At 41.9% G+C, this 24,332-nt stretch overlaps 2 protein-coding genes across 2 annotated transcripts in view; both read right to left on the bottom strand.

Annotated features, from left to right (window-relative positions):
* Window positions 1-13,967: 13,967 nt before the first annotated feature.
* LOC148365634 (arrestin domain-containing protein 2-like) lies at window positions 13,968-16,528 on the bottom strand. Its single transcript, XM_088335067.1, has 6 exons — window positions 16,099-16,528; window positions 15,938-15,998; window positions 15,713-15,845; window positions 15,531-15,618; window positions 14,397-14,656; window positions 13,968-14,127 (listed from the first exon to the last, which is right to left on the bottom strand). Exons 1-6 carry the CDS (start codon window positions 16,340-16,342, stop codon window positions 13,996-13,998), a joined length of 918 nt encoding a protein of 305 aa, XP_088191193.1. The 5' UTR covers window positions 16,343-16,528; the 3' UTR covers window positions 13,968-13,995.
* A 3,753-nt stretch (window positions 16,529-20,281) lies between these two features.
* LOC148365633 (arrestin domain-containing protein 3-like) overlaps window positions 20,282-24,332 on the bottom strand; it is an 8,868-nt gene continuing 4,817 nt past the window's right edge. Inside the window, exons 5-6 of the mRNA XM_088336021.1 lie at window positions 20,756-21,012; window positions 20,282-20,682 (exon numbers count right to left, since the gene is read on the bottom strand). Coding sequence (XP_088192147.1) covers window positions 20,458-20,682; window positions 20,756-21,012 — 482 coding nt within the window. The 3' untranslated portion in view covers window positions 20,282-20,457. The remainder of the gene's footprint in view (window positions 20,683-20,755; window positions 21,013-24,332) is intronic.

Here is a 24,332-nt window from a genome sequence, read left to right as displayed (position 1 = left end):
TTGTTGAGTTATTGTTTTTATTTTAATGTTAGAATAAAGTTTTCATTCATCTTATGCAAACACAATATGATATCCTGGAAAAATGAAAGAAAGACGCGTTAGGTATTTAGGGTTGTGGTTCTCAACTGGGCTGACCTTAAGACCAACCGTTTAACCCTTATGACAAGATGCTTCTTGAATTTAATAATAGGTTTGTGCCGTTCTAAGCAAAGATAGTGGAATATATATACAAAAGTAAAAAAAAAAAAAAAAAAAAAAAAATATATATATACATATATATATATATATATATATATATATATATACCATATATAAATATATATATATATATATATATATATATATATACCATATATAAATATATATATATATATATACCATATATATATATATATATATATATATATATATATATATATACACACATATACATATATATATATATATATATATATATATATATATATATATATATATATATACACACATACACATATACATATATATATATATACATATATATATATATATATATATATATATATATATATATATATATACACACACATATAAGAAAAAAAGAAAAAATAATAATAAAAACGAATGAAAACCAAGAAAAAAGATACAAGGAAAAGAACAGAAAAAGAAAGATAAAGGGGAAAAACCGACAAAAGAAAAGTAGAGAAAAAACAGGATAAACCAGAAGAAAAGGAGGGAACAATAAAGTGGAAAAAGAAGAAAAAAAGCAAACAAATAAAAAAATGGAACAAAAAGGAGGGGATAGACAAAAGTAAAACAAAGAAGGAGAAAAGAGGGGAGAAAGAAAGAAAATAAAAGGTAAATGTCGTGATTACCTAACCGGAGTCACCTGAGGTAATCAGCTGGTGTGCTGGAACGCGATCTCTTGATTGGTGGAAGTCTACTACATAAGCTGTCAGCGTCCAGAGATGGACGTTCGAGTGTCTTCCTCATTTCCTGAGTGAACCTCCAACATTCAAGGTACCACAAGCCCATGTATATTCCAAGTCTGATTCTCGTTGCCTGACCCTTGTCTGTTAAAAGTTTTCGATCTACTCTTCCGTCCCGGCCACCGACTTACCTGCTACGTTTCGCCACGCGTTTTCACCACGGAGTTGCCATATCGTCCCAAGAGGCTTTCCACTGCCAAGGCTCGACGTCCCAAGCCTGCTCCACCGAATCTTGTCACAATAAATCCTTTAACTGACGCTATTGGATCCGAGTCCTTGTTCTGTTCCATGACAGAACACTCGAACCAAAGCATGGATCCAGCGACAGTTCGTCCCACCTCTGAGAGATGCGGAAATGCCGAACAGGAATCCGCGCTACAGCGCCTACAACACACCGAAGGCGCAATACAACAAATCGTCCACGACGTATCCACACTAGTCCGGCAAGTACAACGTCACCAAGATTTTTTTGAACAGTGCGAAGCTTCCCCGGCAACACGAGCACGAGATCCAGTTCCGCCCCTTTCTGATCAGGTCGGCAGTGTTGAACCACGAGTAGGTTCGCCAGAGAGATTCAGTGGAGAGCCCGCCCAGATCCGCCCCTTTCTTATAAATTGCCGACTAATTTTTGATCTACAACCGCGAGCCTTTGTGAACGAAAAGGCGAAGGTGGCTTTTGTGATAAATCATCTGACTGGCAGAGCCCGCCTTTGGGGAACGGCAGAATACGAACGAGGGGCGACAGCATGCACCTCTTTTAATTTGCTTAGCCAGGAAATGATTAAAGTTTTTGATTCTGGAGCCTCATCAGTCGATGCTGCTCGTTCAATCTTGAACATTCGCCAGGGGAGACGCTCCATTGCCGACTATGCCATTGACTTTCGCACACTAGCAGCCCAGAGTCACTGGAACGAAGAGGCGCTGGTCGACGCCTACCTCCATAGCTTGTCCGGTTATATCAAAGACGAATTGGTTTCCCACGCTCCTCCGGTAACTCTTGACAATGCTATCGAACTGACCGCCCGGATCGACCGTAGGGTTCAGGCAAGACGCAGAGAGAGAGAAGATCCCAGACAACCCATCACCCGGCAAAGTCAAGACATTAGTAAGATACCGAACCCCCCAACCAATTCTACCGCACCTCATGAGATGATGGAGGTGGACCGCACCTTTCTCTCCGTCGAAGAACGCCAGCGAAGGCGTACCGAACGGCTATGTTATTACTGCGGCGGCCAGGGACATAGGGTGGTCAATTGCCCGTTAAAAGCAAACGCTCGTCGGATATAGGGGACATCCGATTGAGCTCAGCTTTATTATCGTCCCCCAAGACTGATAGACCTGTTCTCCGGGCAAATCTCATTATTTCCGGTACATCTCAACCCTTCCATGCCCTCATCGATTCTGGCGCCGAAACAAATATCCTGGATTTGTCACTCGCACACAAGATGGGGATACCTGTTGAAACCCTTCCTAACCCGGTATCAGCTCGGGCTTTGGATGGCCACCTATTAGGCACCGTATCTCAAATAACGGAACCCATTGAACTACAGTTGTCTGGAAATCACAGAGAGAAGATCCGATTTCACTTACTTCACTCCCCTAACCAACCCCTTGTCCTGGGTCATCCTTGGTTGGTGCAACACAACCCCCATTTCGACTGGCGCACTGGGTCGATACTTGAATGGGGCATGGACTGTCACCAAACCTGTCTGCAAGCCGCTCCTTACCCAAATCATCCTGTTTCCACGAGGGCTCCACCCAATCTGTCCAAGGTCCCAGCCTGTTACCACCACCTACGGGAGGTCTTCAGTAAAGCTAAGGCCTCTTCCTTGCCCCCTCATAGACCTTATGACTGCGCAATTGATCTCCTGCCGGGGTCTGCTCCTCCTCGGGGCCGCCTCTACTCCTTGTCCATTCCCGAGAGGAAGGCCATGGAGGAGTACATTTCCGATGCCTTGGCGGCTGGTATCATTCGACCCTCCTCTTCTCCTGCTGGGGCGGGGTTCTTCTTTGTGGGAAAAAAGGACGGGTCACTCCGGCCCTGTATAGATTATCGGGGCCTTAATGAAATCACGGTTAAAAATCGCTATCCCTTGCCTCTGCTTGCCTCTGCATTTGAGCTTCTACAGGGGGCCACGGTCTTCACTAAACTTGATCTGCGCAACGCCTACCACTTAGTCCGAATCCGGGAGGGTGATGAATGGAAGACGGCATTCAACACACCCAACGGTCACTACGAGTATCTGGTAATGCCGTTCGGATTAACCAATGCTCCAGCTGTTTTCCAATCTTTGGTAAATGACATTTTACGAGATGTGCTTAATCGTTTTGTTTTTGTGTATCTGGACGATATCTTGATTTTCTCAAAGTCCCTCGATGAACACCGAAAACATGTCCAGCTGGTTCTCCGTCGTCTCCTAGAGAACTCTTTATTTGTTAAGGCAGAGAAGTGCGAGTTTCACGCCAAGACAGTCTCGTTCCTGGGCTACATCGTGGCGGAGGGGACCCTTCAGATGGATCCTGCCAAGGTATCAGCAGTCACCTCTTGGCCTGTCCCTGAGTCTCGGAAAAAACTCCAACAATTCCTTGGTTTTGCCAATTTCTACCGGAGGTTCATCAGGAACTACAGTTCGGTGGCAGCTCCCCTCACGCTTCTTACCAGTCCTAGAGAGCCATTTCGGTGGTCTTCCGAGGCTAATGCAGCTTTCAACCGTCTAAAAACCCATTTCTCTACGGCCCCCATACTCCAGGTACCGGACCCTGCACGCCAACTGGTAGTGGAGGTGGACGCCTCAGATGTGGGAGTGGGTGCTGTCCTGTCCCAGCGGTCGGACAAGGACCAGAAAATGCACCCGTGCGCCTTCTTTTCCCGGCGGTTGTCCCCGGCCGAACGCAACTACGACGTGGGGGATCGTGAGTTGTTGGCCGTCAAGCTAGCCCTGGAGGAATGGCGGCATTGGTTGGAGGGGGTAACGGTGCCGTTCATAGTTTGGACTGACCACAAGAACTTAGAATATATTAGATCGGCCAAGCGGCTCAATCCTCGCCAGTCACGTTGGGCCCTGTTTTTCACCCGCTTTAACTTCACTCTGTCCTACAGACCCGGATCTCGGAATGTGAAACCCGACGCGCTGTCCCGACAATTCCAGAGTTCCAATGACACACCTCAGGGTCCCGCAACGGTCCTTCCAGCTTCCTGTATGGTGGCAGCAGTCTCCTGGGATATCGAGTCCCGAGTCAGAGAGGCGATACCCGATCAGGCGGGTCCCAGCTCCTGTCCCGAGGGTCGACTATTCGTCTCCGAACCCTTACGGTCCGAGGTCCTCCAATGGGGGCACAATTCTCACTTTTCTTGCCATCCGGGGTCGGCTCGGACTCACAGTTTCTTGTCCCGACGCTTCTGGTGGCCTACCATGGCCAAGGACGTTAGGGAATACGTCTCCGCCTGTCAAGTGTGCGCCCAGAACAAAACATCCCACCAACGTCCGGCCGGTCTGTTACATCCACTTCCGGTTCCCCGCCGCCCATGGTCCCACATCTCCTTGGACTTTGTGACGGGGTTGCCAGTATCCGAGGGGATGACGACTGTACTAACTATCGTGGACCGGTTCAGTAAGATGGTCCATTTCGTGGCACTACCGAAGCTCCCCTCCGCCAAGGAAACTGCATTGATAGTCCAGCAGCATGTGTTCCGCCTCCATGGCATCCCTCTGGACATTGTTTCTGACCGTGGTCCCCAGTTCTCATCCGCGTTTTGGAAGGAGTTCTGTCGTCTGTTGGGTGCCTCTGTCAGCCTCTCATCAGGGTTCCACCCTCAATCCAATGGTCAGTCTGAACGAGTGAACCAAGATTTGGAAACGGCACTTCGCTGCATGGTCTCTAGTGAACCGTTGTCCTGGGCTCGGCAATTGGCATGGGTGGAATATGCTCACAATTCCTTGGTTAGCTCATCCACTGGAATGTCCCCCTTCCAGTGTGTGTATGGGTACCAACCCCCTATGTTCCCTAGTCAAGAAGAGGAAGTAAACTGCCCGTCAGCTACGGCGAATGCACGTCGCTGTCGGCGAACTTGGGCTCGTGCTCGGGCCACACTCCTTCGGGCAAGCAAGACTCATGCCGTTGGGGCTAACCGACGGAGGAGTCCTGCTCCGAAGTACCAGGTGGGCCAGAAGGTGTGGCTCGCATCAGCTGATCTTCCACTGAAGGTTGAGTCGAGGAAACTGGCTCCTCGGTATCTTGGCCCGTTTCCTATAGTAAAAATTATCAACTCCTCAGCAGTCCGTCTCCGTCTACCAAGATCTATGAGAGTGCACCCCACGTTTCATGTTTCCCGAATCAAGCCCGTCAGCCAGAGTCCGTTGGCACCCATGCCACCTCCTCCCCCAGCTCCACGCTCCTTGGACGGGGAGCCTATCTATACAGTGCGCCGCCTGCTCCGCTCCCGACGCAGGGGTCGGGGCTTCCAGTACTTGGTCGATTGGGAGGGATATGGTCCGGAGGAGAGATCATGGATTCCCAGCAGGCAGATCCTGGACCGATCTCTTGTGGCAGAATTCCATCAACTGCATCCTGACCAACCAGCACCACGCCGTGGTCGTCGTCGTAGGTCCGACGCTGCTGCTCTTCCACCGGCAGACCCACCCGCTACCACCCCTTCAGATGCGGACGAAGGGGCCTCTATCCACTCGGAAGAATTCTGAGGGTTCATCGGACGACCTCTGGGCCCTCGATTTTTGGATTATTGGTGATGTATTTTGGGTTTTGGGGAATTATTTGTAACTGGCCTGTGATTTTTTTTTCCCTTGGATTACCGGTGTTGCCATGTGACGTGTTTGGATTTATTTTTATTTTTCCCTGGGGGACTTCTGGAGCCGTCCCTTGAGGGGGGGGTTCTGTCGTGATTACCTAACCGGAGTCACCTGAGGTAATCAGCTGGTGTGCTGGAACGCGATCTCTTGATTGGTGGAAGTCTACTACATAAGCTGTCAGCGTCCAGAGATGGACGTTCGAGTGTCTTCCTCATTTCCTGAGTGAACCTCCAACATTCAAGGTACCACAAGCCCATGTATATTCCAAGTCTGATTCTCGTTGCCTGACCCTTGTCTGTTAAAAGTTTTCGATCTACTCTTCCGTCCCGGCCACCGACTTACCTGCTACGTTTCGCCACGCGTTTTCACCACGGAGTTGCCATATCGTCCCAAGAGGCTTTCCACTGCCAAGGCTCGACGTCCCAAGCCTGCTCCACCGAATCTTGTCACAATAAATCCTTTAACTGACGCTATTGGATCCGAGTCCTTGTTCTGTTCCATGACAGTAAAAGAAAGAAAAGGGGTAAAAAAGACTCCAACAAATAAAAAACAAAACAAAAAAAGGAAAAAAAGTGTACACTTAGCAACAAGTCTGACGATTTTTTTCTTGGTAGGTGTTGCGTCTCATAATGTGATTGAGAACCACTGGTTTAGAAGAATGTAATTGATAAGTTCATAGTTTAGTAGACACTTAAAATAAAGTGTGAAGACATCAATTAATTGAAGTTCTAAGGAGAACAGGATAAGACTGTACAAAAATCCCCATTATGCCAAATTCTAAATCTGTCCTAAAAGCAGATCTGCCCTAAAGCTTGTAAATTTCAAAGCACAACAACACTATAGGCTTATAGTGACAATGCATAATAATCAAAATAACAAACAGTAGAATGATGAACTGGCATTCTACGTAATCTTCTTTGCCGTCATGGTGTTTAGTACCTGCGGCCCCACTTCTCCAAGAAATGACAGCATTACTCCATTTTCCAAACGCCCCGCAATTCCTCTGCCCAGGTGCTCCACATCAGACAATCAGCTCACCTCTATCACAAACACTCCAGGCTCTCACTTTCCGTTGCTGAATCCTTTTGATACCTGCGCAAGACATTCACTCGCCAAAACGACAAGCTTCCTCTCCCAAGACTTTCTTCTTCAGTTCCCTCCTCGTTTGAAGATCACTGATTTCAAGACCCGACACCCTAAAAATCTTCTTAAAGGTATTGCCAAGTCTTTTCAAAATTCTCGCCACCCAAAGATCCCTGCTCACGTTTCCCTCTCAAGTCTCCATCTTAACTCTTCCCTCCTCAGCAATCCCGGTTCCACTCTTGATTATCATCAGTTAAGTCTTTTTGTGTTTCTTGGATAAATGCCCCTGATTAGGGTTTAATCACATCCCTGTTTTTCATCTCCTTGTGTCTTGTGTTTGGGTCTGTCCGACAACTGGTGAAATTTGCAGTGGTCTAATATTAAAAACAGAATACATTTTTATTTGTAATAAAACTGATTAACGTATATCGTTCACAAAAATAGCAAAACACGGAATTTTACCACTAAAACAAAAAAAATATTGTCCGCCTAATTCTAAAATTTCAGCTATGACAGCATGAATCAACATCTGACAGAATTTTAACGACTGTAAATGTATTTATACATCCAAAGATGCCATAGGTTACATGAGTTCCTTCATTTTTACTGCCACTTTCCAAAAATATAACACATAGGGGCCCCTATGTTCATTGTGATGGCGCTGCTACCAACCTGAACTGCCTGTGGTTCCTCTGTAAGAAAATAATGCAGGCAATTACAAAGAGGCGTTTAGTCCTAGCTGTCCCAGTTCGTGGTTGAGCTGCTGGGGAATTATTGTATTGAATGCTGAGCTGAAGTTCAGTATTCTGACACAGGGTCTTGGACTTGAGTTGTCTGACGGCTGAGTGGAAAGCAACGGGGATGGTGTCGTTGGTCGAGTAATTTGACCGATATGCAAACTGGAAGGGATAAGCTATATGAATACCCGCTTGAAGCACTTCATGATGATGGGAGTGAGTGCCACTAGGTGGCAGTAGCTGTAACTAAAGGGAGACTTCTTAAAAGCTGGGATTATGGCGGTGGTTTTGAGGCATGTGAGGATGACAACCTGTTTTAAAGACATGTTCAATATGTCTGTGAGCTCCCTAGTTACTATCTAATCATTTAAGAACTTATAGTTACATAGATAGATAGATAATTTATTCATCCCCGTAGGGAAATTCACACTTCCAGCAGTATCCTTTTGTTGTTTATTAACAGATTAACAGGATGGCCTCGGGGTGCTGTGTTGTAGTTTAGCAACAGCGGCGTGGATGACGTCACACGCTAGTCCAAAAGTTCGACGTCCCTGCAGCAAATGGAAATCTTTGTGCCCAGGCTTACTCCACCTCGTGTTCACGTAGATAGCGAGTCCACCTCCTCTCCGCTTCCTGCAGGCTTTTGTGTCTCTGTCTGTCCTAACAGCACTCAGGAGATTGTCGGAAGGTACGGAGCCTGCCTAGCAAAAGCGTAGGTTCGCAGGAAGCCGGGGGTTTAAAAAGTGTCAATGAGCCAATCAGCGCTCAAGGCTGTTGGCGCCAACGGGGCATTCGCAGGTGCCTCGAATCAGCAAACATGACAACATAACTACTCCCAGAACCAATTCAGTTCGTAAGTAGAGGTAACACTGTAGTTTATTTAAAGTTGGGCATAGTTACATAATTATTTGTGTATTTTCCCTGTTTGATACTTTCTGCATTGGGTAGATAACTTAAAAGTAGCACTATAAAAATCAAACACTAAAAAAACGGTTGTACCTGGGAGAAGAAAAAAATAAATAATGTAGTGCTCTATTTTGGCACTTTTGGCAGTGTTGAAGAAGCTTGTTCATCAGGCAGGATAACAATTTTTTGTTCTGTGAAGTTGGACAATGGCACCAGAAAGACCTGTAAGAAACAAAAGTTTTGTCAATGGATCCTACAAATGATCTTACAAGTACACTTAAAATGACTTAAAAGTAACAAATATGAAGTTATAAAATCATCTGTTAATATGGTTTACCTTGAGTGTGTACTCATTCTTTGTGGTTTCTGAGTTGGAGATGCTGGCAGGTATATTTTCAAAGGGGATGGTCTTGAAAATAGTCCCTTCTTGGAGCGCACCAACGCTTTCACTATCGCCTTTACAGCAATATGCTCGTTCTTCTCTGAATATCTTAACTTGTGGATGGCGCTCAATTGATTTCCGTTTCAGGAGGAAATAGGGAGTGACGGAACGAGATGACTGGTTGTTGATGACGACTCTGACTGTGAGAGGTTCACCTGGAGTGAGAAGAAATTTCTTGGTCACTGATTATTTTCAAATGGTTAAAAAGGAGCAAAAAAGTTTTTTTGGGGCATTGGGAAATTGGAATGTCTTTCTTTCAAAAATGCTGGGTTTGCAAAACCAAAAGTGGGAAGTTGACGTTTTTGGGCATTTTTCACATATCGGTAAACTCTCTCTCTCTCTCGCTCTCGCTCTCTCTCTCTCTCTGTCTCTCTGTCTCACTGTCTCACTGTCTCACTGTCTCACTCTCTCTCTCCCTGTCTCTCTCTCTCAATCTCCCTCTGTTGCAGTCCTTCTCTGATTGTTTCTGTATCTCTCCCTGTCTCTCTCTCTCTCTCTCTCTCTCTCTCTCTCTCTCTCTCTCTCTCTCTCTCTCTCTCTCTCTCTCTCTCTCTCTCTCTCTCTCTCTCTCTCTCTCTCTCTCTCTCTCTCTCTCTCTCTCTCTCGCTATCTCTTATTTGCATACATCTCTCTCTCACTGTCTCTCTCTCGCTCTCGCTATCTCTTATTTGCATACATCTCTCTCTCTTTGTCTCTCTCTCTCTCTTTCTCGCACTCGCTATCTCTTATTTGCATACATCTCTCTCTCTTTGTCTCTCTCTCTCTCTTTCTCGCACTCGCTATCTCTTATTTGCATACATCTCTCTCTCTTTGTCTCTCTCTCTCTCTTTCTCGCACTCGCTATCTCTTATTTGCACACATCTCTCTCTCTTTGTCTCTCTCACTGTCTCTCTCTCTCTCTCTCTCTCTCTCGCTCTCGCTATCTCTTATTTGCATACATCTCTCTCTCTTTGTCTCTCTCACTGTCTCTCTCTCTCTCTCTCTCTCTTTATATATATATATATATATATATATATATATATATATATATATAATATAGATAAATATATATATAGGCAGCACGGCAGATCAGTGGTTCGCGCATGTGCGGCACAGTTAATGTCATGGGAAACTCCTGCGTGGGTTCAAATCCAGCTCCAGACTTCCTGTGCTGAGTTTGTATGTTCTACCCGTGCTTGTGCAGGTTTCCTCCGGGCACTCCGGTTTCCTCCCACATTCCAAAAACATCAGGTGAATTGGCCGGTCCAAATTCTCCCTAGGTGTGAATGGGCGAGTGAGTTGTCTGTCCCCGTGTGCCCTGCGATTGGCTGGCAACCAGTTTAGGGTGTCCCCTGCCCACTGCCCGAAGATAGCTGGGATGGGCTCCAGCACCCCCGCGACCCTGATGAGGATAAGCGGTTCAGCTAATGAGATGAGATTATATATATATATATATATATATTGCTTTTGGTCGTGGGTGATAGTCACCTGGTTTAAATGCCATTTTTTCGGTGTAAACATCCATTGTTACTGTTCCAGAAGTTGAGACATTCTGTGTGTGGTGATGTTGAGGTTCCAGAAGATCCTGAAACAGCCAATTGCAATAATATAGCCTTCTGTTTTAACAAAATTCAATATTGTTTTTAAATAAAAACATAAATCATCAAAGTAAGTGGAATTTGTCACCTCTGGCATGGAGGTATCTTTCTGTATGAAATTAAAGCTGGTTTCAACCTTTCTGTCATTCTTTAACGGTTGCTTGAGCTTGGCCATTAATTTATGATGAGCCCCACTGGAAGTAGATGTCATTTCTCTGTAAAGAACAACAACAAAAAGGATTCCTCTAAAGTGAAAAGAATGATGAAGAGTTTCAACAGCAGTGGCAAATACTTGTCTGGAATTCTGAAGAAAAAAGGAAACGCGTGTCTTCCTTTGTCGAAAACTTGCTGTCCTGATGAATAGATAGAGAAAAAACATGATGTAACCTTTAGGTAATGGTGATGAAAAAAGCTTTTGGGATGTTTGAAAATATAGCACCTGTTTTCAAGAGCTCTTCGTTCACCTCGTAGAATTTCTCGGAAAACGAAAATGACACTTTTGGATAGTATGTCATTGTGCTATAATTCTTAATTGTATACTTATCGTTTCCCTTTGCAGTTAATATTAGAGATTTGAACTTTCCTCCTTTGGAAATTTCTACAACCACTCTGCCATTGATTGTATCTCCATTTGTAAAAACCTTTGCGCTGTCGTCCCCGTCATATTCAATAAAAAATTCTTTAATGGTCATTTCCAAAAGGAAAAAGAAAATATCCTTTCTTGAACAAGATTGTCGGTTATAGTGATGTACAGCTGCAGTAGTCTTTCGGGTTTTGTTCTGAAACACTTTCGGATTTACTTTTACATGGGTGTGTCGGGTAATTACATTCCATACTCTCATTGGGAACACATCGGTCTATTATGATAATTACCTTTTTGTAAAAAAAGACACATCTTGTTTGTTGTCATTTTGTTTCCAGTCAGTAAACAACTGTGAAACACAACACTTGTCAAAGGATTAGACAGTGCTAGTGATGGTTAGCGACTATCAGGAATAGAGCTCAAAATAAAAATATGTATACGGTATTTTGACATTTATAGGTGGAAGATGGCTGTAAGACAAGTCAATTTCTAAAAGAGCAATGTAATTTGCCATTTCAGAACCGCCAAGCACTTAAAAAAAAAACATGTTCATGTGTTTTTGCTTATTATTTGAATCATTCTTATTTTTGACGTACATTTACATTATAAAGGGTGAGTATGCAGTATTGTACTCACTGGGATATTAAGTGTAAGGTGTCGTTTGTTTTTAGTGTCTACGCAGTCAACATAAACCTAGTCAAGTCTGTAAATTTCCATCACCTTTGCGTGCCTTGAATGACGAGGCCTACAACCAACATTCCATGCCATTTTAAACCCTTACAACAGGTTGCAGTGCTTTCTCCAGAACATTTCCATTGACTTTGTTTCAAACGGAAAATCACAGCAACCACATTTGAACTGTAGAGATACGTGACTTTTAAGACATTGGTTTACCAAATGATCTTACAAAATGCATTGGTGCCGACTCTCAAATAGCATACTCTTCCTGGTCCAATATTTAGTGATATTCACAATGATGTGTGATGCCTGGCTCAGGTCAAAGAGTTTACCTCTAACTAGAGATGAATACATTTATCTTTGTATTATACTTTGTATTATTTGTATTATACTCCATATTTTTATATTTTGCCAACTGGAGCGCAACTCTTATTTCTCTGTAACAATGATGATAACGGTGATTCTGATTCTGTTCTGATTCATATTGCTCTACCTTCCTCACTCTAATGCAGACAGTGGAAGGGTTTTCAGCTTAGACTGTTAAATGGTCAATCAAACACATAGTAAATCTAAACTGCTGCTAATCTGTACATCTGTTGGTTTTGTTTGACTTTTTAGCACTACTGGCAGTTCTTTATAGCTAGCCACTCCTTGCACATCTGTTTCTCTGCACTATTGTACTTACAGTGTTATAGTTACAGTGTTATTGTTACTGTTTACCTGACTTGTTTACCTGACTGCCCATTTTGCACATCTGGTTAGCTGCTCCTATTGCACTATTTGCACTACTGTAAAATACTATACATAGCCATAATTATTTAGTATATTATTAGTACTTAATACTCCAACTCAATACAACATTTTATTTATATCTGTGCATTTAAGGAAACTGTGCGGGTCAGATGTATCGACATTTCGTTCTGTATACACGTGTACTAGAATGACAATAAAGTAGATCTGAATCTGAATCTATATGAGGAATGTACATATGGAGTATAGGAAGACAATAGGAGCTGATATTCTGACATATTTGTAACAGAGTAAAATCATAGAACGGATGAAGTCTGCAAAATCCTGAACTGTTCTGTATCATAAGCAACACTAAATTGACTGCATGTCAGTGGCGGCTTGTGCAATTCACACCTAAGCCTTTAGCTCCAGTCTTGTTTAGTGATGTGTTGTCCGCAAACGAACAAGCTCTTGGTAATGAAATACGTCCAGTTCCCAGGAGGCATCTGGTTTTCTGGATCCGACGGCGCTGGATGCCGCCGATCCCTGTCTGCTTAGGGAGCCCGCATTGCGGACTGCGCAAAAGGGGGAGGAGAAGGGTTGGTGGTTGGCAATAGAACCCGCGCCACACGGAACACAAAGCCAACTTTGGTAACGAAATCTAAGTTAAACAATGACGTCTGGATAATGAAAAACAAAGCCTGGGTCGGGTCAGACTTAGATTTTACCTCTAGGCTGAAAAAGACAGACAAAAGTATTTCTCACTTGCGAAAGGCTTGCACGCTTCTGAGTTGTCCGACCATTCTTAGTGATATCGAGCTTTTCTTAAAAAATCTGTCTTGGAGATGGCTTTGAAAGAGAATCTGTGATTAAATCTATTTTTTCTCCTCCTTCAGCCATTGTGGGGTAACAAAAATGCTGTTAAATCAACACAATACATTTCCTTGTGCAGTTCGCTCTCTTCATGTTTTATAACTCTTGGCACGATCACTTTGCTCCTCCCTAGGTCAATTATGGATTGTTGAATCGCTGATGCTTCCTTACACACTCCAGAAGCCCAATTTCCACCAACTCGGAATATGATTGGTGAAACAAACAGCTTTATTGAACACTGATGTCAGGATTTTTTTTGAAGGCTTCAGGGCAGCTTTTAAATATGAAATCATCTGGAAGCAGCACAAACAGGGTGAAGCAATGAAAGGGAGCTGACAGGCAATTTTGAATTATTTAAGTATCGATGGACAAAATATAATTTACATCACATAATTCAGATATTTTTTCAGGCCAGCAGAGAAGGCCTTGCAGGCCCTGACGGCCACCACTGCTGCAAGTGAAGAAAGAACAAAGAAAGATGCTGAAAGAATTGTTTTTGTTGTTTATTTGGTAAATAAAGCAAACTTGTTTACACAAATCATTTCTTTTTTAATCAACATAGTTTTTCTTGCTGTCAGTTAATAGGTGACACACTGTGTTTTTAAGGTTAATTATTTCCTAATAAGGGGAATAGCCATCTTGAATAAATCGAGCATCTGACTGGCGTAGGGTATTGGTAGGAACGGTAAGAGGACAACAATTTTCTGCTCTGTGTAGTGGCTCTCATGCGAGTCCAGAACGACCTGGCAAAAAAAATTGGAATTTGTAAACAAATCTTCAGCGACAAGATATATCATATTTAAAGTATTAAATATTTCCAATCATTTTTGTAAGACAACAATGAGCTCAACATTAAACTCAGAAATCGCTTAAAAACAATCCTTATTATCAAACGACCTGTAAAGGGAGAGCAGTAGTGACTTTGGCTTTTTGAGTCCAAATATTAAGTTGGTAGGGCCTGCATGAAATAAAAAGTTTAACGTCTCTAAAATGAAGTTAATACGTTGATTACCTTCAGTTTGTACTCAATTTTGTGCACTTCTCCATAGGAGTTGCTGGCAGGTAAGTTTTCCAATGGGATCGTTTTGGTCAGAGTCACTTGTCTGTTTGCAGCTACAACATCAGCCGGATCCTTGATTTTGTGGATTTCTGACTCATAGTTTGTCCTTTCACCCAGAAGTTCAATATGCTGTTTCCTGTAGAAAATGATCGTTGGCCTGACTGAACGAGCCAACTGGTTGTCGATCACAACCTTGACAGTAAGTAGCTCATCTATCGGGCGAGAAAGAGTTTGAATGGTGATTGATCATAACCCTGGGTAATGTGCACGGTCAAAAAATGTAAATAAAGTATTCAAACAATGTGTTTAAGGTTTAGGTCCAGTATCTGTTTCGGGGGCATATATGTACATAACAAAATTGCTTCAGTGATGTTTCATCCATCTCAGTTGTCACGTACAATAAGGTCAAATCGTTATCAAAATAAAGGTGACTAAAAGTGTCCATGGCTGGTCATGGATGACCAAGTTGTGTCGCAGGTAGTATCCACTATCAAAATAAAGACATACATAAGTACATTAAATGAATAAATATCCATTATTTGCACCGCTTATCCTCAGTAGGGTCGCTGAGGTGCTGGAGCCTATCCCAGCTATCGTCGGGCAGTGGGCAGGGGACCCCCTGAACTGGTTGCCAGCCAGTCGCGAGGCACACAGAGACAGACAACTCACTCGCTCATTCACACTTAGGGAGAATATGGACCGGCCAATTAACCTGACATGCATGTTTTTGGAATGTGGGAGAAAACCAGAGTACCCAGAGGAAACCCACGCAAGCACAGGGAGAACATGCAAACTCCGCACAGAAGGATTCGATCCCATGACCTCAGAACTGTGCCGCGCACGTGCTAACCACTCATTCGCTTGATAAATATTATCTTTGAAATAATTATTAACACAAAATTAAACAACAAAACAATAAAGTTATAACAACTTCAAGAAAAATAGTAATGAAACATGCCTGCTCGTTTGGATTGGCCATTGAGGTAAATTTTGGGCAAAACATTTGCTAATTATTGCTAAGCGCTTGTTTATAACTGAGTGTTTGTGTGCATGTGTGTAAAGCGCTTAATAATAACATATAATTACCAGTTTTATATGCCATTTTTTCGGTATGAACGTCCATTGTCACTTTTCCAGATTGGACATTTTTCTCTATTCGATGATGCTGAGGTTTCTGAAACACCAGGTTTGAAATCCCTGAGACTCAATATATCGTTGAATTGTTTGGGTTAAAAAAATAAGATAAAGAAACAAGCGAAAATTGTCACCATTAACATTTCTGAGCTGACTGCCTTCTGAACGAAGGTGAAGTGTTTTTCAGCCCATTTTTCACCCTTCCTCGGTTGTCTGAGTTTGGCCTGCAACTTGTGATGAGACCAGGCTGATGAAGATATCATTTCTCTGGTACAGAAAATAAAGAATACATTAGAATAAATGTTTCTCAAATGAAGTTAAAATAAACCGTAAGGATTCGTGAGAGCAGTGCCAAATACTCGTCAGGGATTTTGAAGGAAAAGGGAAACACATGTCTTCCGGCACTCAAAATTTCAGGTCCTGAAAAAAGCGTACCAAATTTAAAGTTGTTAATTAACCCTATAGAAAATGCTGAGGAAGGAATGACATCGGAATCCTTGGACATCTTAAACTGTATTACCTGTTTTCAGGATCTCTTCCTCCATCTTGTAGAAATGTGCACGGTGCGGATTAGACACTAAACCACCAGAAGTCATGGTCGTCTTTTGATACTCTTCATATGCTTCAGGAATCAAAATTAAAGATTTGAGTTTAGCTTCTTTTGAAATCTCCACCAAGATTCTCCCATTGATTGTATCTCCATTTGTAAAATAGCTTTGGCCAGGAATGTCATCGTATTCAATTACAAATTCTTTGATGCCCATTTTCCAAAAGGCCAAAAAAAAAGATCCAGCAGGAACAAGATTGTTAGTTGAAGTGATCGTGACGATCAGTTAGTTTTCTGTTTCGGCTAATTAAGATTCAAAGCTTGTTGAACTTGTTTGCTGGGTTCGTACCAGAAGAGGCAAGTTTATCACCAGAATTGAAGTAGCGAAACGTTGAATGGTGGTCTGTGGTTGATAAACCCAGATGATCCTTGTGACAAGCAGTAATGCCAAGCTGTAGCTAACATTCTCCTGTTTATTACTGTAAAGCTTTTTGCTAATTTCCAAGAAAAAAATCAACTTCATCAAATTTGTAATCAATCTTAGAATTTGGAAGCCTGGTTAGAGTTTTTGAATTAGGTTTGTGTTATTTTGAGACCAGTTGCTGAGATCCAAATTTCAGATTGTTTGTAATTGCAGTCTGTAGTCCGGAAAATTTTGGTTTGTTGGGATCAAACATGCACAAGTCCTTTTCACATCCAGTCTGGTTCAATTAAGAGCACTCAGTTTAGTTTGATTTCCTGTATCAATCATGGATTTACTATTAAAGCACGACATCTGCTTCACATGTCCAAAGGTTGTTCTGAAAAGATTTGGATAATGAGGCATTAGTCTGTGGCAGCTGTTTTTCAAAAGGTAGATGTTATTTGAGTGATTAATATTTACAGTATGTCACAAAAGTGAGTACGCACCTCACATTTCTGCAGAGATTTCATTATATCGTTTAATACAACATCACTGAAGAAACATCGCTTTGACACAATGAAAAGACGTATGTAAACAAAGGCCATGGTTTACTGGAGAGATATCCTCCGCTCTGTAGAGACAAAGATTCATTGTTTTGGCTCAGATAGTGTGAAGCATGTGTGGCAGCAACCAGGTGAGGAGCACAAACATGTCTGTGTCGTGCCCACAGTCAAGCACGGTGTTGGGAATGCCATGGTTTGGGGCTGCATGAGTGCAACTGGAATTTGGGACTTGCGTTTCATTGAGGAAAACATGAACTCAAGCATGTACTGTCAAATAGTGGAGCAGAGAATGTTACCCTCCCTCCAGAAACTGGATCGCAAGGCAATGTTCAAGCCTGACAATGACCCCCAAATCACTTCTATGGCTTTTCTAAAGGGGTTAAGGATAAAGGGAACTGACTGTCCAAGCATGTCTCCAGATCTAAACCCAATAGAACATCTTTGGGGCATCCTCAAGCAGAAATCGGAGAAACACAAGATTTTGAATATTCCCCAGCTCTGTCATGTGATGCAGGAGTGGAAAAGCAATCCAGTGGGAAATTGTGAGGTTCTGGTGAAATCAAGGGCCAGAAGGATTAAAATTGTTCTAACTTCCAAAACTTTTACCTCAGAGTGTACTCACTTTTGTTTACGAGGGGTTTAGCTACTAATGGCTATATTTTGAGTTTTTTGAGGGGACATTTTTTTTACACTACTATATTGTCATGATTACTCATTGCACTCACCTGTGCCCGCTCGTTTGGCGCCAGCTGCTGCTAGTTGCCTGATTGATTCCCCTCCTATTTATACCCACTTCTTGTCAGCCCGTCAGCGACCCTCCAGAGACGCAAGGCAAGCACTTTGACTCTGGCTCCCATCTGTTCCAATCTTCATCCATTTCCTACTCGTCTGTTCCTGATTTCCCGTTTATCTCCGGCATTTGGCCCGTTTTTTTCTCCCCGACCACGCTCTGATCTTCTGTTCCGGCTATCGACCCGTTTTGTCCATTTGATCGCGCTCCGATCTCCAGCTACAACAAATCCACTTCCGCATTCCGATCACGCTCCGATGCTGTGAGCTGCTTGCGCCCCCTGTCCAGCAAGAACCAGATCACTGGCGTTTGTTTCCTCGATATCCCAATAAACTTTTGTGTGAAACATTACGCGTTTGGGTCTACCATTTGTTCTGGTTCTGACATATATATGCTTTACGCAGACTACCTTTCATTGTGTCAAGGCCTTGTTTCTTCAGTGTTGTTCAATTAAACATTAATATGAAATCTCTGCAAAAAATTGAGGGGTGTACTCACTTTTGCGACATACTGGACGATGAAATGCATAGTACCTGGCTAATGTACTTTATTAGTGAACATGTCGGATTAATGAATTTTTCGTTTGTTTTTGAGCAAATTAAAAACAATGTAATTTCCCAGAAAACCATTGAATCATTACAGAGAAAAACATTCCGAGCAATACATAACCATAATTTTTCATACAGTATATGTGTTAGTATATATTACAGTAAAAGAGGAGAGAAACAAAAACAACAAAGGAGAAAAAAGCATATGAAAATCCAAAATTATCACTCTGATCAAATTTGGAAGATCTCTTTGTGCAGAATGTCAAATAAAAACTTCAGTATTTCTAAAAAGCTTGTTTTTTATCACTGATGCGGGGCACCTGAGTCTGCTTCGTTGGCGCCAACAGCCGTGGATGCTGATTGGCTGCTCCGTCTTTTTTAAACCCCCGCCTTCCTGACAACACTTTTTGGATTGTTCCACAAACCTATGCCTTCAGCTAGGCAAGCATTTGTACTCTCTGACACTATCCTGCCCTGTTTCCTGCCTGATACTTGTTGCCCACGTCTTTACTGGACCTGTTTCTGTTTTTGCTCCTCCGTTCCGGCCATTGACCTGTTTTTGCCCTGTTTCCTGCCTGATACCTGTTGCTGACCTCTTTTCTGGACCGGTTTCGGTCTTTGCGCTTCAACCCCTGCCATCGACCTGTTTTTATCGCTGTCAACGACTACCCTCGTTCGACATGGAAGTGCCACTTTCGCATTCCTGCTATCGGCTACCCGTGACCGACGATCATCGGATCGTGTATCCAAGCACTGTTCTCTTTCTTAATAAAAACTGAGCAAAACGAACGCAATTGGGTTACCAAATGATCTTACAAAATGATTGATCCTTCATTAAGTTTGGGTCTCCGTTCCCGGTCTGTGACAGTTTTATTATTTTCTAATGTTGACTCAAACAAAGAAAAGTTAAATTAAACCTATTTCTTTACAATGGAACATTTTTGACTCATCACAGGAACAGAGGACTGCATTATAACTGAGCTAATAGGCAGAAACTCAGCAAACGTTACGAGCAAGATTCATCAACTATCCTTTAAGCTTCAGTTCAACAGCAATTTGATTTTAGCTTCTTTTAAATCTACATGCCAATTCAACCCTTACCAGTTCTTGCATTTGCAAGCTAATCTTGTCCAGGGATGGCATCATATTCAATTAAAAGCTTTTTGATGGTTGAAAGAAAACAATTTTACAAGAAGAAGATCATGTCATGATTACTCAATAATTCTACCTGTGCCCGCTCGTTTGGCGCCAGCCGCTGCGGGCTACCTGATTGGTTCCTTGTCCCCTTTTAAACCCAGTCCTGGCGCTCTCCGGTTGTCAGTCCGTCTGCGAACCTCTGTTGTCACAAGGCAAGCCTTTTTGACCCCGACTCCAGCCTGTGCCGTTTTTGCACCTGTTTTTCCACCTGTCCGTTCCTGACCTCCCTGTTTGTCTCCGGCTATGACCTGTTTTCGATCCCGACCACCTCTGCTCTCCCGTCCCGGCTTACGACCCGTTTTTGATCCCGACTATGTCTGCTCTCCTGTCCCGGCTTACGACCCGTTTTTGATCCCGGTCAGGTCTTTGCTCTCCTGTCTCTCCTCTCCTATTGACCTGTTTTTCATTCCCTGACACCGCAAAACCCGCTCCAGAAGATCCACGATTCGATTGCGAGAGCAACTTGCTTCCCGCGTCCAGCGAGCACCGGATTGCGGGCACTGCCCTTCCTCTTTCTATTAATAAACTTGTGGTTAACGCTATGCATTTGGGTCCTGATTCCGTTCTGGTTGTGACAGATCGTTGGGTCAAGTAATGCAATGACAGGGTGGATTGACTGGATGATTTGTTTACAAAATGAGAAAGACTTGTGTGGTCATTGGTTGAATCTTTTTTCCACGTAGGACGACAGAAGTGAAATTTAGCTTCCGTTATACACACACTTCCCAACAAATTAGTCTACAACAACACCAAATTAGAACATGTTTTAAATCTTTTTACACAGGTACGATTTTTGTTGGGGATTTAGGATCAACTTCCTTGTTGTCAGAATTAATCAGGCTCGTGATATGGATTGCATGCCCCATACGGTGGAGGGAACTCGGATGGTCCAGGGTGGATGTGGTTCCAGCTTTGTTGGTTTGATATTCCAAATTCCTGAAATCCATAGGGACCAGAACTAAGGTCTTGCTTTCCTGTAGAACCATCAAATGCAGGTAGGATAACTATAGGTAGTTTAATTTCCGGGTCTGTGGCATATTTCACATCCAGATAGATCTGTGAAAAAAAATTGTTGGGGTTTTCAAAATGGAATCATTTAGCAATAAGTATAAAGGATCCGCCCGCCTACCTTAAGTCTGTATTCCAGCTTGATGATGTTAGAGTTTAGAATGGAAGGAGGTAAATGTTTTGGGATGGTGATCACCTTCTCCATTATCGCTTCGCGATGAGCACCGATGCTCTCCAGCTTCTCTTTAACAATAACCTGCGTGTGAAGCCTTCTGTGACCTTGGGCAAAGAAACTTTGCTTTTCATACAATTGGAATTTGGGCTTCAAGTCAGAGGACGATTGGTTGCGAATTTCAACTTTAACGTGGAGATCTTCACCTGCAAGGCAACAATGAGAAAATTAATTGAAATGAAAAAAAAACCCCAAAAATAACACATTCTTCAAGGAGAAGTAATATCCTCTGAATTTGTATCTAATGCATACATTTAAAAAAAATATTAAACAAATTCATAAATGACTTAACGTTGTGGCTAAATTTACCTATAGCTTATTTAAACTAAAATTGGTTTTGCCATTTTAATGGATGTTATCTAACTTAAGTTTTGTACCGTTGCTTGAAATCCTTGAAAATGCTTGAATTTTAATGCTGTGTTTTCAATGATTGAAAAGTGCTTAGATTTCAGGTGAAGTGATTGGAATAGTTGCCATGTTTCTCAACAAGTCTGTTGTAAAATGCCACTTCTCCCTGGTGGCTTCGCTTTGCCATTGCATTTATTCTTCCCTCGTCATAAACGGCATCTGGCATTAGTTTGAACTTCATCGCCCTCTACGGGTCGTGTGCTAGAGGACAGATACATGCTACACCTAAACAGGCCACTATGAAATGTGTATTAGTGCAAGAATTACATATCAATTATGGACATTTATTATGGGCCCTGCGTGCAAGGGAAGGTAGGGTTTCCCAGGCGTAAATTGTATTGGGAAGAACTTCCTGTAATTAATAATGTAAGCTACAGATTACTGTCATTTTACCCGACACCTATGAGGGGAGAGATTTGTCTAAAAAAATATATATATTCGCAATTTACTCAAGATCTTAAAATCATTTGTCTGATAAATGCACACGCAAGATTAAAAATTGCATATGTAAATCACAGATATATTTGTGGCTCTGCAGAATGTATGATTCATGCTGGATTTCTTCTATTAATGGTACCAGAGGAATTGGAAAATTGGTTCTGAAGGTTCTTAAAATGTCCTATTGAAAAAGGTGTACGAACGCTGTTAACTGGGAAACAGCACAAGAAGCAACAAAAACTGTAGTCAAATTGTGTATATATTTTTGCATTTGCATAATTCGGATATAGTCACATAGTCGAATCAATTAAGAGCTAACTAATCGTCCTTGGACTAATAAAACCTAGATTTTTTTCTAACATAAAGCAGGTTATACAAATCTTGATCTTGCAAGGAGGATCAGGAGAGGAGCTTTCAGATAAGAGAATTCCATCCCGTCCGAAAGCCCCACCTGAGCCCCTTCTTTTTATCGAATCTTCAATGATACGGAAAATAGATCAGCTCTAAGGGGTGTGGGTATCAAAGAGCAGCAAAGAACACTATTGACCGATAGCAACAATGCTGTTACAACAATGAACAACAGTGGAGATTCATATTCAAAATAAGGAATTAGTGTCCTGTTAAAATTTCCTTTGCATTTGTCCAATATTAAAAACAGAATAAACTTATCACAAAGTTATATATGTGTGTGTATGTGTGGCAACTTTTATGTGTGGGGTACAATCTAGAAAGTTTGTTCTTCTCTGACACCACCTCCTGGCTTTAGGTCGTAATAGGTACAGAACATGCATTTCTTATTTTTTCATCTTTTTTGGGGTTTGGCTTGGCGTTTGGATTTTACTTGAAGCAGGCCTTTTCTTACTTTCACCATTTTTATGCTCCACTGACAAATAGAAATTTAAAAAAGTCCTCCAGGAACAAGAGTGATGTCTCTCTCCTCGGACCAAATGTGTATTGTTCCAAAAAGGCAGAGCCAGACAGGCACTTATCCCAAAGGATAAGTGAACTAAGCTGCTGCTTTGGGCCCCGCGACCACTAGGTGGCCTCAGAAAGCGGGTAACTTTTTTTGGGCCAAACTTTGTCCTCATTGTCACTTTCGTGTGTCTACAGCAAAAAAAACTCTACAGAAATACTACAAAAGCACTACAATACAAATATAGTGCTTAAAAACAGGGACCTCTTATATTACTTGGCTTTCATTTAAAAAAGAAAAAATAGTATAGAAATGCTTCAAAAAAACTATGATACAAAATACTATAGAAATATAACCCAAGAATTACTACAAAAACACAACTACAGTAATGTTACAAAAATACTGAGGAAATATTAAAAAAACAATTGTGAATACTTAAAGAATATCAAAATATTATCATACTAAAAATACTAAAATACTGCTCTGGAAATACATCAAAAATACTTCTACAGAAGTACCTCAAAAATACCACTTCATAACACTATAGAAAAATATTACGACAGAAATACTACTACAGAGGTATAACAACAGAAATACTGCAAAAATACAACTAGAGAGATACTACAAAAATTACACAACAAAATACTACAAAAATAAAGCTAGAGCAATACTTTACTACAGAAATACTACAGAATACAACAGAAATAGTACAAAAATACGAAAAAATAATAGCAGAGTATTTCTACAAAAACACTGAAATCCTTTAAGTACTGTCAGACTACAAAAATACTACAGACATATAACAAAAACAAAAACAAAAATACTGCAGAAATTCTAAGAATTTACAACCATGGAAAAACTACCAAGAAAACTACTGCAGAAATAGTACCAAAAAAACTACAGCAATACTACAAAAAATTACTGAACTTCAACAAAACTCCGACAACAGAAATACTAAAAATACTTTAAAAAAAAATTACAACTACTGTAACGCTTGAAAACTAGATATCAAATTAATTGCTTAAAATAGGGACCTTATGTGTTAGTTTACTTTGCGATTGTTTCAAAACCAATTTGAGGAGACTAATCAAGTTCAAAAGAACTATACCTGCTTGTAAATGTCTGCATGTATATTTATTCTCAAATTTAAAAATTGAATCATTTTCCAAGATCGCCCCATTGGCCCAAAATTTGGGACCCAATGTGGTCCCCTACTCCAAATAGTTGCCCATCCCTGGATTAAAATATGGAATGAGATCTCGCAGGTATGCAAATTGTCAAGAAATAAGGGTTCCCGAATCAAATTTTGCTTACGGCCCCATGAACAGGTCTGATAAAAGTAAGATGAAGGCAGATAGCATACCTGTCAACCTGTACATTTTGGTCACACAAAGTACGTTTACTATGCATTTTAAGACGTGTACGACGTACAAGAAAATCTGTACGGAAAGACGCAAATTTGTCAATTATGGGTACTATCTTGTGTGACAAAACTGCAAATCAATCAAGTCAAAGGAGTTTGCCGCGGTAGCCTCTATCTCGGTATTGTTTTTATTGCAAACGAAGAGAGGGGTTTGATGCTACTGTGCGCATTCATCTGCCGCCTCGGATTTAATGTGGTAGTTATGTAGTGAAAGGAAGTCAGTCTCTTTTAAGACAACCGGCTTTTTCGGCTCAACTCATTTAAGAGAGCAGGCTTTCAAACAG

Source organism: Urocampus carinirostris, chromosome 5 (genome assembly GCF_059441175.1).
Source record: "Urocampus carinirostris isolate Australia breed hairy pipefish chromosome 5, RoL_Ucar_1.0, whole genome shotgun sequence".
In the NCBI taxonomy this organism is placed as follows: Eukaryota; Metazoa; Chordata; class Actinopteri; order Syngnathiformes; family Syngnathidae; genus Urocampus; species Urocampus carinirostris.
The sequence above is the reverse complement of the archived record's forward strand: the minus strand, read 5'-3'. Positions and strand labels throughout refer to the sequence as shown.

Bases quoted from the DNA above. Each gene is read 5' to 3' on its own strand.
- LOC148365634 (XM_088335067.1), bottom strand. From the start codon at position 16,342: ATGGGCATCAAAGAATTTGTAATTGAATACGATGACATTCCTGGCCAA. The intron at 14,657-15,530 runs GTAATTATATGT...CTCGCCCGATAG, and splicing joins AAAAATGGCATATAAAACTG to ATGAGCTACTTACTGTCAAG. The intron at 14,128-14,396 runs GTAATCAACGTA...TTTTTTTGCCAG, and splicing joins AAATTGAGTACAAACTGAAG to GTCGTTCTGGACTCGCATGA.